This window comes from Monomorium pharaonis, chromosome 1, assembly GCF_013373865.1.
Source record: "Monomorium pharaonis isolate MP-MQ-018 chromosome 1, ASM1337386v2, whole genome shotgun sequence".
NCBI lineage: Eukaryota > Metazoa > Arthropoda > Insecta > Hymenoptera > Formicidae > Monomorium > Monomorium pharaonis.
This window is the reverse complement of record NC_050467.1, coordinates 9,043,035-9,060,737: the sequence shown is the minus strand read 5'-3', so window position 1 is coordinate 9,060,737 and position 17,703 is coordinate 9,043,035. Positions and strand designations below refer to the sequence as shown.

The 17,703-nt window shown below is 40.2% G+C and overlaps 1 protein-coding gene across 1 annotated transcript; it reads right to left on the bottom strand.

Moving 5' to 3' along the window:
* Positions 1 to 14,179: 14,179 nt before the first annotated feature.
* LOC118644930 lies at positions 14,180 to 15,577 on the bottom strand. Its single transcript, XM_036284855.1, has one exon. It carries the CDS (start codon positions 15,575 to 15,577, stop codon positions 14,180 to 14,182), a length of 1,398 nt encoding a protein of 465 aa, XP_036140748.1.
* Positions 15,578 to 17,703: the final 2,126 nt, after the last annotated feature.

The following is a 17,703-nucleotide window of genomic DNA, read 5'->3' as shown; positions in this document are numbered from 1 at the left end:
CGACAATGTAATATTAGGTCAAATACCAAAACGTTTAATAATTGGCTTTGTTGATAATAAAGCATTCAACGGAAATCGTAAACTTAATCCTTTTAATTTTCATCATTACAAAATTAATTACTTATCTCTTTATGTAGACGGTAAACAAATACCTAGTAAACCGTTACAACCAGATTTTACGAAAGAAAATTTATATATGGATGCCTATCATACGCTTTTTTCTGGAACAGGTATACATTTTTTAAACGAGGGCAATTCTATTTCCCGTGAGTGTTATCCAAACGGTTATTGTCTTTTTGCATTTGATCTTACACCAGATCTTTCAGCAAATGACAATACACATTGGAATTTAATGAAACACGGCAATGTTAGAATTGAAGTGCGTTTCGAAGAAGCGTTAGAACATACAATAAATTGTATTATTTATGCTGAATATGATAATATTTTGGAAATTGACGCCTCAAGACAAGTAATTGTGGATTATGGTGGATAAGTGTGCATGAGAGAGAGAGAGAGAGAGAGAGAGAGAGAGAGAGAGAGAGAGAGAGAGAGAGAGAGAGAGAGAGAGAGAGAGAGAGAGAGAGAGAGAGATGAAGATAAGTATTACAGAAACAGTCTGAAACTGCGGTACTATGGGGACAAGCACTACAGGAACAGACACAGCAGTATAGATCTTATATATATTGCACCGTCAATCTTCGTTAGTTCTTGGTCATATACACTACTACAGCTATCAGTAATTCTCTCTCTTTTCTTGCTGTTATAATTATACAATATGGACATCGTTATCGATATACAAGGCTTCAAGGATACTGAAGAATCTTTTTTTCCAAAAGAAGTTGCTGTTGTCTCTGTAAACACCGCCCATTGCGCTCATTGGATCATTGCACAGCCGTATTCTTTTACTGAACTGTCTACCCGTTCAAAATCTCAAAACAATTGGCTCAGTAAAAATTTTCATGGTATTGAGTGGTTTGAAGGAGATACACCGTATAAAAACTTATGTCGACATTTGAGAGCTGTTACACAACTTACCAACCGAATATTCACTAGAGGCGCTGATAAATCAGCATTTATCCAACGTATTACTAGCAGAAACATTATAAATTTAGAAGAAGAGCAAGAATGTCCATCATTTCATCGTTTACCACAGTTAGAGCAAACTTGTCTCATTCATAACATAAAAAGTAAAACAAATAATAGGGAATATACATGTGCTTTAAATAATGCGTTACGTATCAGAAAATGGCTTAAAGATTATGGTCTTTTGGATTCTACATCATCGTCACCATTATCGCCACCCGCCCCATCATCTTCTATGACATGGTATAATCATCAAAATACTAAAGAAGAAGAAGCAGTAGAAGAAGAAGAAAATAATTCTCCACATAACTCTTGGTGGTTATGAATAGTTTGCAACTGCGAGCAGCTTTACAAAATATTCCTTGTGACACCGCCGGTGTTTACGCGGCGGATGAAATACCAACTGTTTGGAGTAAACCTGCAGGAATTATTGCTAATACCGATGATCACACAAAACCCGGAACACACTGGATCGCTATGTACGTCGGAAGAGACGGCGTTGGCCACTATTTCGACAGCTACGGATTACCACCCATCATCCCTCAGCATCTCAAACGGCTTAGAAGAAACTGCAAAATCTTATTCTACAACCCTCAACAATTTCAAAGTAATACCTCTGAAGTGTGTGGACAATTTTGTGTTATGTTTGTGCATCTTATGTGTACTGGTTTTGGTATGCATCGATTTCGTGATATCTTTTTGAACGATTTATCACGAAATGATAAAATAGTTCGCAATTATTATAACACGTATATGACACACCAACAATCTTATATTTCAAATAAAAATCAATTTATAGGTCGTGGTATGTCTCATTCAGGTTGTGCGTCACAAACACAAAGTTGTTATTCGCGAAAATAATAATATATCTTATATTAACCACAACTATGTAACCAATAAATATTTAAGATAGTATTTTGTATTACTTCTGCAGCAGAAAAAAATATGTCGTAAAATGTAACATGTAATCAATAAATAAATAAATATATTATTTGATTATTTAAAAAATTTTTTATTTCTTAAAAACCTCTCTTTAAGCTTTATGTTAAGGATGTGCTTTTTTGTTATTAAAATAAATAAATAAATAAATAAATAAATAAGTATTTATCAAAAAATTTGTACCAATAAAGTATTTAAAAAAAAAGATAGAGAGAGAGAGAGAGAGAGAGAGAGAGAGAGAGAGAGATTTCATAAATGTAGCAGATTTCATAAATGTAGCATTTGTACCACTATGGGTAGCCGCCTGTGACACTGGAGCCGTCGTAGAAAGGTGGGGGACGGCGCCAGTGACGTCACAGGCGTCTCCCCATAGTGGTACATACCTACTCCTGTGCTGTGTGGGTGTTATTGTCTACATATACCTATATGTTATAAACTGACGCAATTATATTATTTTTTATAAAAGCAATTAAGTTTTGCAAAACATTAAAAATAAATAGCATTAATTTATTTACTTATTAATTTCATTGTTAAATTTATTTTTTTCCTATTTATAACTTTAATAATTTGATGGAAATTGCGATCTATTTAGCACTAATACTTTGAAGCGTTTAAATGGTTAATTAGATGATTAACTATATAGATCATATATATTTTAAGAAAAATTAAATATTACATTTATTATCCTGTTTTTGTTCAGTACACGATGAATTTAGATTTTGTGCATTTTTTTGTGCGCAGTAATTGTAGACAAACCGTTATTTTTGAAAACATCTTTATGATAATTTTTTTAAATATCAAATGAATCTTTCATTCAGGATGTTATAGTGTTGTTTGATTTCTGATTCAACTATGACGTACGCATCCGTAATAACATTGATACGAGCGTGTTATGTTACGATTATACAATTTTTGTTACATAATTGTAACGCCGAAACGATGTATAACAGTTATATTACTTGCGTATAACAAATGTTGCATAACAAGTTATTTCCATGTTATATAGCACATACATATCACAAGAATAACAATGTTACATTACATGTAACTTCCATGTTATATTGCCGTTATAAAACGTGTTCACTGGGCAGTTTTTGATAATGATCGATATAATGGGACTCGAGTTCCATTTACTAATATAATTTATGTATCAGATTCAATATAGCTATTTCTTGAAAATTTATATCAGATTCGATTTGAAAATTGTCATAGCCCCTGTATCCCTCTATCATGTTCTATCTAAGAAATATGAAGAATTACTTATCACGTTGAATTACGTTTTACCCATACGAGAAGTCTGATTCCCGTTTTATGCTGATTCTCGCAGACTCTATCATGTTGAATTTGAAAAACATGATCCAAATGGTTTCTATTATGTTATTGTGTTTTAGTTCCGGTCTACAACAGGTGTAGTAAGCCCTAAGCCGTAAGAAATTGGCCAATCACAGTCGAATGTGAAGAATAATCGAATATGATTGCTCAATTTCTTGCGGCTTAAGGCTTACTACACCTATTGTAGTCCGGGACTTAATCCCGGCCCACAATAGGTGTAGTAAGCTTTAAGCTTGAAAAAATTGACCAATCATAGTAGATTATTCCCCTCACATTCAACTGTGATTGGCTAATTTCTTACGGTTTAAGGCTTACTACATCTATTGTAGACCGAGACTAAGGCCGGATCTACTATAGTTGTAGTAAGCCTTATGCCATAAGAAATTGACCAATTATAATCGAATATGAGAAGAATAATGGAATATAATTAGTTAATTTCTTATGGCATAAGACTTACTACACCTATTGTAGATCTGGCCTAATGGTTCTTGTCGCGTTTTCTCAATCCCATTTTCTGATTATCGCATAGACTCTATTATGATTTACCGAGAAAACATGTTTCATCCGAAAAACATTATCGGATATCACGTTGAATGGAATTTTATTTATATGAGAAATCTCAATCACGTTTTGTTTCTTGTCGCGTAAACTCTGTCATGTTCTATACGAAAAGCATGTGAAGACTAGTTAAAAAGTACAATTTTATAATTTAAAGAAAGAGTTGGTATTATAGGAACTGAATTATAGGATTCAAATCAATAGTTGCGATAAACTATAATTTTATCTCCAGTAGGGTTTTTTATATAGAATATGATAAATAGCGGTCCATGATTTTTAAATTTTATTTCCAAGGACGAATTTTTCTTTATCGTGATTTAATCTTGAATAATCTTTTTTATATATGTATGTGCAATGCAATATGGTAGGTATTCAGAAAACATGTTGCATACTTTGCTGGCAATTTCAAAGCTTATTTGTAATGACGCATATAGACAAGGTTTTGCTTGCACAGTACGAGTCGTTTCAGCGCGTGATTTGTGTAAGCAAAACCGTATCCATATACATCGTCACAAAAGCTTTGAAATTGCCAGCTTCATTAAAAAACACAATTTCTTTTTAATTTAAAACTCGAATACAACATGATAGAATTTGTCTGACATACTCGCAACATATGATTTTATTTTCAATTAGGTATTTTATATAAAACTTGATACACTGTAGATCATTGATAATTTGGCACTACAAATGTATGAAATTTTAATGAAATAATCTTTTTCCAAAAAAGAACAAAAAGTATATTTTCTCTACAAAAGTAATGACATGAAGAAAATGCCTTAACTATGAAAATGGATGTTCATACGAACTAGAACATGTATTTTAACAAATACTTATTTGTACAAATATTACAAATAAATATTGTAATACAAATAAATATTTTACTACAAAAACTTGGCGCCGCTAAACCGAATAATTTACTAGCTCTTTTTCTTTTGTGCGTGCATCTGAATGTGTGTATGCGCGCGCGCACGTGTGTGTGTGTGTGTGCAAAAAAAATTCTCTGCACCACATGGGTTTGCGACTGTGTCCGTTTCGCACTGTTTCCGTTTAATCTGTGTCCGTTTCACTCAGCCTGCTATGTCCGTTTATTATTGTGCGCATCTGGGACTCACTTATTAAATATATATTATATATTACATATACATATATATTAAAATGTGAGAGGCAAGGAGACTCACATATTAAACAGCACTCCAAAGGGATCAAATATGTGCCACGTCTTCGTCGATGATCTTAGATAACGCTAAGTGAACATAGATAAATTAAATTAGATAATAACAATATTTAAAAATAATGTTAAGATACACACTCCTCTATCTTTTATGCATTTACTTTATTAAATTGTATCAAATACTAAAGTGTTCTATGAAAAAATAGAAACGTAAATGACAATGTCCGACTTTCGATCGTATCGTCCCACTATGCGATGTTTCGCAAACGTTGCAGTTTGCATCATCAAGATTATGAGCTCCGATACTCAGCTCTCTTGGATTGTGATTGTCCTTAAATACCTCTTGTCCTGGTGGTAGGAATGAAGGGTGAGAAGATGGAGGCGCACAGATAATTGGCCTACCATTGGTCAACTATTGATCAATCTTAACATAGTATTGGCTAACTGTTAGCCAGTTAATATGTGCTACTTTGAAATGTTTTTGTTAAGGTGCCTTTTCACGTGTTGCTGAAATCAACCGTTTGAGCGACAAAAAGGATTACGTGACAAATTTTGTCGCAGAATATTATAGCGGCAATTTTTGTACATGAAAAGGGAATAGTAGCAAAATATAAAGTTGAGAGACAGATTTCGCATTTTTCATTTATTAGCATTTCAGCATTATTATATAATAATATACATAGTTGGGTGTGATGGTTTCAATGAAAAAAAAAAAGTATTACAATTGGATATTAAATTGGAATCGAATCGTTCAAGAACGTGAAATTGAAAATCAAAATAATGTCACTTTTGCTATAATATTGCTGATATGTCTAACAAAAAAAGGCATTATTCTAAAAAAAAGTTTTGGGTTGCACCACTATTTGAAAATCATGATAAATATGGATTTTACAAAGCTACTTTGCCATATATAAAGTTAGAAAGTGTAAGATTTTTAAATTATTTTCGTATGTCATTCAAACAACTGAAGGAGTTGTTACAAATGGTTGCTCCAAAACTTCAAAAACAGGCTTTCTCAGGAAGTCTGTCAGTCCTGAGAAAGGAATCGTTTGTGTTTAACTTTAAAGCTTATTTCATTACATTTATCTCGCATTTTTATATAAAAAATATAAAAGCGACATAGTAGACAATATAAAATAGTAAAATTTACATCTACTAGAACAACACAGACGCGCGCTACGCGCGCGCTATTTAGTTTTTTACTTTTTAAAAATAACAATTGCAATAATAATTATATAAATAAATAATTATATACAAAAAGAAAGGAAAAAAATAGAGAGAGAGAGAGAGAGAGAGAGAGAGAGAGAGAAAGCATACTTACATACATTAATTTATTATCTAATTTTCTTTCTTCTTTAAAAATATTATACACATAAAAAAAAAAGAAATACAATATACTGAATATACACAACGTACATAAATCTTCTTTAAAGTAATATGATATTGACACTGAAATGTAACGAAATGTTATCAGCTCTGACTCTTTTTCTTCTTCTTGTTTTTTTTTCTTTAATTAGCATTAGAGATTGACGACATAGTTTGAAAAACAAAATTACAATTGTTAATAAATTATTAAATACTTTGACATTACATGTATCTTTCTATATAAAATAAGATCAACATTTTTTGGAACTTTATATACATTAATTAATTAACTATTATTGCTAGTTATAAAATAATATTGTGACATATGCATGCACACGTAGCGTGCACATATAGAAATTAATAAATTAAAAAAATAACCAAATAAAAAAATAATCAATAGAGAAAACTAACTTTCGAAAATCTTTCATTTGAGTAAAATACTCCACAGTGTACACACGCACGGATGCACGCACTTCTCCCCTCCCCCCCTCTCTCTCTCTCTCTCTCTCTCTCTCCGTCTCTCCCAGTCTCTCCCCGTCTCTCCCGTCCTCTCCCGGTCTCTCCCCGTCTCTCCCGGTCTCTCCCGATCTCTCCCCGTCTCTCCCGATCTCTCTCCGTCTCTGCCCGTCTCTCCCGGTCTCTCCCGGTCTTTCCCCGTCTCTCCCCGTCTCTTCCGGTATAAATAACCATTTATACAAATTTGACAGCTGTCAAAATTCAATTGCAATGGTTACTCTTGCAACACGAAGTAAGCGCAACGAGAGAACCAATCGGCATCGCGGAAAAGCGACAACAATACTTCGAGAGATGCGAGTATCGATGCCATGCCCTTTTTTAGAAAGGATTGTTTTTTATAATACAGATACTTGACTTCTGGTGACCCAATGATATCAATGTCATGTCAGTATACTTACTAGGATATACAACAATAAGCAATATTATATCTGAAACATGCAAATTATTATAGAATGTTTTATGTCCAATTGTCTTTCCATCGTTTTTAACCAAAGAAGATTAATTGTGTATTGCAGATTTTAAAAATCGTTGCAATTTTTCTCATTGCATAAATGTCATTGAAAAAAAACATATTGTTATTCAAGTGTGTATTTTAATAATTTGTATATACATTTATTGTTATTTATATATATAATGTGTATAGCATTACAATCAACACGAAAGTTCTTTTATCTCAAAATTTTAGCTAGTATAATAATGAAAGTGGTTGCTTAGCAATATTTGCATTCAATTTTGCAATTTATAAATTAACCTATTATAATTATTATAAAATTTAATGTACTTTTTCAGTGTCCTGCTAACGTTGGCGCTACATACTATAACTATAAATAAAGTCATAGTATCGTTTTAACGGCAATATATGATGCTAACTATTTATTTACATTTGTTGGCATTGCCTACGGTAGACGCAGCGATGGTGAGATTGTTTCACATGGACCACATGTCATATGACTGGCATGAGCATCTACAAACATTATTTTATTAACAAAAATATCAATCATTTTGTATACCGTAAAAAACTGCATTAAAAACTATTAAAAAACTTACTTTTATACAAATTAATATACTTTATTTTCATTTTTGTCTCGGTGCATTTTTGGTTATTGTTCAGCCTCACTTCTAAAATAAAAGCCTCACTTCTGAAATTAAAAAAAAACTGACAGAAAAAAAGCATCGCTCTGCCTCGTAAAGCGAGATATTAATTGTTAATGATAATTGCTAAATAATTAGATTAGGATATCTTCAACAAAGGCTCGGAAATAAATAATGCAGCAGCGTAGCAGCAAATGCTTTGTAGTTGTGCCAGTTTAAACTACAAAATTGTAGCCACTAAATTACGAGCGGCAAATATTCAGGGACAAAAATTGCTACGTGCAGCACGTATGAAAAAGTACCTTTATGGAATGATAGACTTAAATAGTAATGCGGAGTCCCGTGCATGTCTATGGGAGCAGCACGTACCGGGGGGCGCCTCGAGCGCTACGAGCACGATGTGCAGGCACGATGCTCCCCCTTCCCCCTGCGCTCGAGAAGGCACGATTTGCTATTGCCGATTGCGCTGCGCGCAGTCTGTTCCGTGCGGAACCAAGTGAGTGACGTGTCTTGTGAACGACGAAAAAAGGTGACCAGCGTAGTGAAAAGCGACGATCGTAGTGAGGAAACAACCCGGCCGTAACCGAGAGGCGATCACGAATCGCGACCACGACCCTTCACGAGGAATAACGATCTTCCCGGCGACAGCGCTCAGGCTAGCGACCACGTGGCTACATCATTGGTACGACTCGGAGACAACAGCTTTGGAAGCCCGAACACAGTATTTACAAAACACCTGTAGCATTGCTCGAGCTGGTTTCCAACTCTGCTCTATTCGCAACTACTGCCGTGTATAACCCCTCAGGTCGCCCCTGCGGCGTTCCTGAATCTCCGTTATGCACGCCCGAGTTGACCTTAGCGTCATCCTTGCATCACTTAGTACACATTTTCGGGTGGTCGACACCCTCGAGTTATCGGTATCCCATAAGGGTTGACCTTACCGTCGTTCTTGATTAAGGCGGTGAATCGTCTCGGGCCGTCATCTACGATCCCCCTCGTATTCCGGTACGAATTTTCTTTTGTTTCAGGTAAACTAAGCCTCCCTCCCCTACGGTAGACGGCATAAACGTAGAAGCAACGACGCGGTGCCTCACCGGGCAGACGGCGACTTCTCGGATTAATGTCAGTGGGAAGAACTCTACAACCTCTCTCTTCCACTACCGGACTTGCCCGACCGACGAACGGATCGTAGGACGCCGAGAAGGGCCATCCGTATTAGATTATGACCGATATACTAGCGTACAACCAGATTTCGTTGAAAAATAAACATAAAACTTTTTGCCATATCTGTTTTCGATTTTTTGATACCGATCAATAGGCGAATTCCATACTCAACAATTTTAATTAATCAATTAAAAGAATTTTTAGAAAAATAAATATCTTTGATCTTTTTTCTCCCCCTTTTTTCTTTCAAATCTTTGTTTTTTTTTAAATATGCTCGTTACTCCTTCCCACTCAGAGTGCTAAATAATTATTCGTGAAAAATAATTGTAAACTAAAAGGAGAGTCAAGTAAGTTACGCTTCTGAGGCTCACCGCTCAGTTTCCACCCCCCAGGATGCAGCACCCGGTTCAAAATCTATCTTTTACCTTTCCAAAACTGTTTGGGATTTTTAAAATTCGTTATAAGTTAACGAAAATATGATAAATTTTCAAAAAAGTCATTTTTACAATTTTTTCGAACGTTCTATTTAAATTAATTTTTAACATGTTTAATAATATTGTTTGTGCGTGCGTAGGGTAAACGCGATCGCACGGAGAGAATGCCGGGATCCGTCCCGATAGAGACGCGAAGCGAGTGGTGAGAAATGCGGTAGGTTCACGGGGGGTGATAGGAAGAAAAAGGAGGCGTTGGTGTCACTCACACTTTAATTATTTATTAACAAACGTACGTTCGGAGCGAAGGGCGAACCGTATCTTTTACAATCTTACGGAAATCTTAACACGTCCCGATATTACGCTGCCTGTAATCGACGCGGAAATCTTGCAGAGCCTCTAGATCGAAGCTCTCGCGAATCCGGAAATCTTGCGCGCGATCCGACGGAGATCTTGTGCACGAGGCAGAGGACGTTCGCGGGAAAGATACGGCCACCCGCGCATTAATGTAACGCACTCACACATTCACACGAATATTCGAACTTAAGAATGAATTAACATAAGTTGTCAAATTAGGGATGGAAGAAGTGAATCCCCGCAGCTAGGATCGGCGGATGACGCGAGAGATCTGCGGGACGATCTAATGTCGGTGCCGGGCTGCGAGAGCATGCGAGAGACTGGCGAATTTTTCATCGTAAGACAATTACGATCGCGGAGGCGAAAAAAGGGGCGGTAAGGGAATGAATCTTGAGACTTATTTGGGCATTGATTTTGATGTGCCCTTTTTTGGGCATGTTTATTTGCATAGTTACCACGATGCGAGAAAACGAAACACGCGCGCGGGAGGAGCTAGTGACAGCGCCGCGTGACTAAGTGCATCGCAGAAATGAACTACAAGGAGCTCGATGGCTGTCAGCAGCTCTCACTACTCGCAGATAAAACAGAGCAAAAAGAAAAAATGTTAAAATTCTACTGAAACTGTTTCGAACATGCCGCCCGCCTCGGAATTAAGTGATTAATTCCAAAACGTCTCCACAGCAGAGTGAAGTTCCCTTCCGCCCGCCATGACGCAATACAGTATAAATTACATGAATAAACGCTTATAACACAAGTAACATAGAATTGATCGGAGAACGCTTAAATCTAACTTAGGAACTAACAGAAATAATAAATTAAAAAACGCAATTAGTTGCTCGACGCCTCGCTATCGATCGGAAGAACGCATAATTTAACAATCAGTCGTTGATACTCGGAGGTGGCTGTTTTGACAGTAACCACACGAACTAATCCGTCGTAGCCAGCGTGATACTGTGTCACTCGGCCAAGCTCCCACTTACATGGAGGTAACATGGAGTTTCGTAAGAGAACGAGTTGACCGACCTGAATTTGCGGTTTGACTTATCGCCATTTTGTTCGTTGTTGTAAGGTAGTAACGTAATCGTTATACCATAATTTCCAGAAGCGCTCGGTGATGTGTCGCACGAGTTGCCATCGTGAAAGGCGGTTCTCGTTGAGTTGAAGAAGCGATGGTTCCGGATTTACAATAAGAGCGGACCCGACCAAAAAATGACCCGGAGTTAAATATTCGTAATCGTCAAGCGTATTCGAAAGAGGCGCGATCGGGCGGGAATTTAAGGAAGCTTCGATAACAAATTTACAACCTGCATAACAAGGTTGTAAATTCCTCGAAAGTGAGCATATGAGTGCCTAATACGCAACGCAAACGTTTTAACGCTTCGTACGCCGGCCTCCCACAAGCCGCCGAAGTGCGGAGCAGACGGTGGAATGAAGTTCCACGTCACATTATCGGATGCGGTTAAATTTAAAAAATTAGGATCGCGCACAGCCGCTCTGTACGCTTTGGTCATTTCTTGATCAGCTTCGACAAACATTGTTCCGTTATCAGAATACGTTGCTTGGGGAAGGCCGCGACGTGTGCAAAAACGAGAATAGGCGTTTGAAAAAGCCGAGGTGGAGTAATCTCCGACTAAGTCCAAATGTATCGCTCTGGTCGCTAAGCAAATGAAAAGGGCGATATAGGCTTTACGCGATGTAATACCTCGACCCGCAGAGGCGCGAATCTGGGGCTCGATTCTTGAATTTATTCGCAAGAGAAACGTATTCGCAAATTCTGTTCTTACAGAAAAGTTAGAAATTTATTGGCTATTGTATGGCTATTAACCAATAAACTTACAACTTTCTATTAGAGCGAGTATTTGCGTATACGTTTCTCTTGCGAATGACTTCAAGAATCGGGCCCCTGCACGGGACCAGCATAATCGACCCCGCAATGTAAAAAACTGCGAGCAGACGCCGACACACGAGGCTCGAGAAGGTCACCCATTAGTTGGGTAGGAATCGCGGCGCGTTCGCGCATACATACGACACAATTATGAATAATTGATTTTACGACGTTACGAGCGCGGAGAATCCAGAAATTGCGACGTAACAGACTTATCGTGAGCTGAGGTCCGGCATGCAATGCCCGTAGATGAGCTTGAATTACAATGAGCGACACCACTGGATGGGCCGCCAGGAGAATCGGATGCCAAACAGAAAATGAAAGAGGGGCCTTAGCCAATCGCCCACCCACGCGTAGAACTCCGTCCTTATCAAGGAACGGCTGGAGAGCGAGAATCGAACATTTAGACGAGAGGGGATGATTGTTGGCTAGAGAATGGATTTCAGTCGGAAACATGGCCGATTGAATCTTTTTTAACCAAAAGATTCTGGCATCGTTGCAGTCTGATGCGAAAATAACAATTGTTTTTGAGGAGGATGTGGACGACAATGAATTGTCATTAAAACATGAGCGATGGCACAAGCGTACAAATTTCAAAATATAAGCGGTGACGCGAGTTAATTTCGGCCATGAGGAATATCGCGTCGTGAGATCCCAAGTGTCGATCGGTGGAGAACATTGCAAAGCTATGACTTTTTCCTCCAATGGAACTTGCGGAGGTAGTCGTGCGTCGGAGCAAGGCCATGCGGGAGCATCAAGGCGCAGCCAAGATGGTCCGTGTCACCACAGGTCGTGATTGACAATTTCGTTACCGAGTAAGCCGCGCGAAGCACAATCCGCGGGATTGTCTTCTGTTGAGACGTGTTGCCATTTCCCGTTTGGAAGACGAGACTGAATTTCACTGACGCGATTGGCAACAAATGTCTTCCACGCGACGGATGCTGAGTCACCCACGCGAGGACGATCGTAGAGGACGATCGTGGTCCGTCCAACAAAAGTACGGAAGATTGCTGTAACCGGGTGATTCGCGCACGAAATTGACAAGTCGAGCAAGCAGTAATGCAGCGGATAATTCCAATCGTGGCACGCTTAGCGGTTTTAACGGCGCGACCTTTGATTTACCGACTAGCAAGGAGATAGTAATTTGTCCCGACGAAACAACTTTAAGATACACGGCAGCAGCGTAAGAAGTGTTCGACGCGTCGGCGAAGCCGTGTATTTCAGCGGACTCAACGTCCGATCCGAGTCCGCACCATCGCGAGATCTGCAAATTTCTCAAATGCACAAACTGAGAATAAATGTCCTCTCACCGAGATAACAGGGTGGTGGGAAGCGTGTCATCCCAGTCTAATTTTTGTCGCCATAATTGCCGCATAAATATTTTCGCGGTTATAACTACCGGAGTGACCCATCCGAGAGGGTCGTATAATTTTGCAATAGCGGACAGGAGGGTGCGTTTGCTTGACGGAACGGGATTCGAAAGTGAAACGCTAAATTCGAAGATATCGGTGGTAGGATTCCACCCGATACCGAGAACTTTGATTTGTTCGTCAGGAGAGAAAGGCTTTTTACCTGCAGAACTCAGAGTGGCGAGATCAAGATCCGCGAGGAGAGCGGGCGAATTACTAACCTATTTTCTTAAATCAAATCCATCGCATTTCAGGAGAGCGATTATTTGGTCTCGCGCTTGTCGAATGAGATTTGCGTTATCTGCGCCGAATAAAATATCGTCGATATAAATGTTCTCGCGTAAAATGGATACCAAGAAGGGAAATCGGTGACCTTCGTCATCGACGAGCTGTTTCAAAACGCGAAGGGCGAGGAAGGGCGCGCATGACATACCGTACGTGACTGTTAGCAGCTGGTAGTCAGTAGGCGGTTCATGCGGTGTTGCATTCCATAAAATGCGTTGATAATTGATATCGCGTTGATCGAGGCGAATTTGGCGATACATTTTTGCGATATTGGAGGAATATACGAATCGGTATCGTCGCCATTGCAATAAAATTGACGTGATGTCGGTTTGTAATTTCGGACCGGCGAGTAAATGGTCATTTAAAGAGGACCCGTTGGAAGTGGCGCTTAATGCATTGAACACAACGCGAAGAGGGGTCGTAGCGTTGTTTTCTCGGATCACCCCGTGATGCGGAATATAAATATATTGTGTGGTTTCGCTCTGCGGTTGAGGCGCAGGTCGCATGTGATCGAGTCGTTCATATTCCGCGAGAAAGAGTCGATATTCGTTTGCCAGTGACGGATTGTTTTTAAACCGACGTGTTAACGTGTTTAACATGCGCTCGGCTTGAGGACGCGACGTTCCGATATCGAGAAGGGGAGGTGATTTAAAAGGAAGGCGACATATCGCCCGTCGGAATCGCAAGAATGAGTCTCGCGAAAATGCGTTTCGCATTGCCTCTCTTGCGGCGAGAGAATAGATTGTCGTGGAAGTTCCTCGACTTCCCAAAAACGACGAAGCTCATCCTCGAGAGTAGAACACGAAATTTGGTGCGTTGAAATACTGGCGTGAGAGCTCTGTACGGATGAATGCGACGGGAATCTTACCACGGGAAAATCAATAGGTCCGGAAATAATCCATCCAAGAACGGAGTTTTGGGCGATCGGCTGGCCGACGTCTCCCTTGCGGACGCCGCCAAGAAGTAAAGTACTGTATAGATCAGCCCCAATGATAATACTAATGGGATCGAGACTTGTCGGATCCGGGTCGACCCACGATAAATCCGAAAGGTGCGTGAACGCCGAAATGTCTACACCGCGCTTTGGAATGTAAGTGGTTAACGAGCCGAGAATGAGCGCGTCAGTTGAAAATGCCGGAGTAGAAGCGTTACACGGGGAAATAAAGATCTGTGTCGCATGTTTAAAGGTGCCGGCGTGTATACCACCGACGGCGGTGACGGAGATGGGCATGCGACGGCGTTTTGCTCGCAGGATTTGCGCTAATGACTCGGAAATAAAAGTCATTTCGGAGCCTTGATCGAGCAGGGCTCGAACGACGGCGGTGCGGCCTGACGACGTCCGCACCGTTACCCACGCGGTCGCGAGGAGTACGTGCGATCGACGTCGCAGCGCGATCGAAGCGATAAGAGAATTCACTTCGAGTTTTTCAGCCGGAGCGACAGACGACGAGCAACTAGGTGACGCCGCTTCCGGAGCGATGGAAGAAGAATCCGAATCGATATGTAGCAGCGAATGATGCCTTTTCTTGCAAACTCGACACGAGAATTTACTTTTGCATGACAGAACTGTATGCTTTTCGCTCAAACAATTAAAACAACGTTTTTGTTGCTTCACCATTTCTCGACGTTGATTCGGATTCTTTTCCCTAAACTTAACGCAGGAATTAAGAAAATGGGGCGTGTCGCATAGCGGGCACTTTGGCGGCACGTTCGCTGACGCGGTGGCAGCGTGAACGCGATCTGAGGTAGCGGTTTTCAAACCGGGCTTCACGGGGGCGACGATTGCGTTGTTTTCCAATGCGCGAATGCGATGTTCGAGAAAGCGTTTAAAAGCGTCGAACGGAGGCGGATCGTCGCGACCGCTTTCCTGTAAATTCCAAGCTTTACGCGTGATCGGATCGAGTTTCTGCGTGATAAGGTAAACGAGCATATCGTTCCAGAGATTTTCGGCATTGCGATCCAAATTCGAGAAGGACGTTAGAGCGGCCATAACCTTATCATATAAGAGCTGCAACTCGGAAGCCGATTCGCGCGGTATGCTAGAGAAACCGAGCAGAGCGGAGAGATGGATATTAAGCGAGCGCCGCTTGTTTTCCTAGCGCGAAGTCAACGCGGCCCACGCAATCTCGAAGTTCTCCGCGGTAACAGGAAGATTAGCAATACATTCTGCGGCGCGGCCTTTCAAGCACGAGGACAGGAAGTGCATGCGAGCGAAATCATTCAGATCTTTGTTGTCGCGAATCAGCGTAGTAAATCGATCGTGGAACTGTGCCCACTCGTCGGGTTTACCATCGAACGGCGGTAATTGAATGGGAGGGAGATACTGCAACGAAAACGCGGACGCAGTCGCGGGCGCATCCTGACGTCGGTCGACGTAAAAGGTACTCAAATGATTCGAACTCATTGACAGCTCGAGCTCCTCCAAGCAATCCGCCATGTAGTCCAGAGCGTTGAGGTAGGCATCCTGGGCTATTTCGAAATGATCCTCGCTGAAGTACAGGAACTCCTCTCATTTTACCTTGGGAATCGCTTCCTTCACGGCAGCATGCCCATTCATGAATTGGCTCCAGTTGTCTTTGAGAAGCAGGATGCGGGAACGAATCTTCGCCGTGGTTAGATTGCCCTTTCCGATTTTTTTGAAGTTTTCGAGGGCACGTTCGATTACTTTCTGAATCGTTTGTTGAATTTCAAGAATATCCTTCATGGTGAGAGACACGGATTATCACGTAAATTACTTGAATCATCTCCGCGTGACCGCGAATTTAGAACTCACTCCGATCCGGCTCGAAGGACCAAATTTGTTTGTGCGTGCGTAGGGTAAACGCGATCGCACGGAGAGAATGCCGGGATCCGTCCCGATAGAGATGCGAAGCGAGTGGTGAGGAATGCGGTAGGTTCACGGGGGGTGATAAGAAGAAAAAGGAGGCGTTGGTGTCACTCACACTTTAATTATTTATTAACAAACAGACATTCGGAGCGAAGAGCGAACCGTATCTTTTACAATCTTACGGAAATCTTGACACGTCCCGATATTACGCTGCCTGTAATCGACGCGGAAATCTTGCAGAGCCTCTAGATCGAAGCTCTCGCGAATCCGGAAATCTTGCGCGCGATCTTGTGCGACGGAGATCTTGTGCACGAGGCAGAGGACGTTCGCGGGGAAGATACGGCCACCCGCGCATTAATGTAACGCACTCACACATTCACACGAATATTCGAACTTAAGAATGAATTAACATAAGTTACCGAATTAGGGATGGAAGAAGTGAATCCCCGCAGCTAGGATCGGCGGATGACGCGAGAGATCTGCGGGACGATCTAATGTCGGTGCCGGGCTGCGAGAGCATGCGAGAGACTGGCGAATTTTTCATCGTAAGACAATTACGATCGCGGAGGCAAAAAAAGAGGCGGTAAGGGAACGGATCTCGAGACTTATTTGGGCATTGATTTTGGACGTGCCCTTTTTTGGGCATGTTTATTTGCATAGTTACCACGATGCGAGAAAACGAAACATGCGCGCGGGAGGAGCTAGTGACTGCGCCGTGCGACTAGGTGCATCGCAGAAATGAACTACAAGGAGCTCGATGGCTGTCAGCAGCTCTCACTACTCGCGGAACAGAGCAAAAAGAAAAAATGTTAAAATTCTACTGAAACTGGTCTAGTCTCGAACAAATATAATTAATATTATTGTAGATTATACTATCTTTGTTATGAAAAGACGAAGAGATTCATGTAGCACGATATTAATTTCAGTTCATGTGTTCAATGCCAACACATTTGGGAATGAATGGGGTACATTTTTAACTCGGTATAACGTTTGAAGTAAAAAAAATATAGATGTACCGTTCTAGGATTAATATAATTATTTGACTTCTATCTATATATCACAAAACTGAAAATTAAACACTTTTTATCTTGGCCGGAGTAATATTTTTTTCAATAAATTTCTCATAGACTTGATCGGGGTCGATAATGTAGAGTCATTCATGCACATCATTAATAAGATTTTGTATGTATTCCTTTTATAGATTGGGAAATTCTTTTCCAGAATTAAAGTACACATATTAACATTGTTACGAGCCGGATTTCTCAGTCCGATCTTGTAACTGATATATA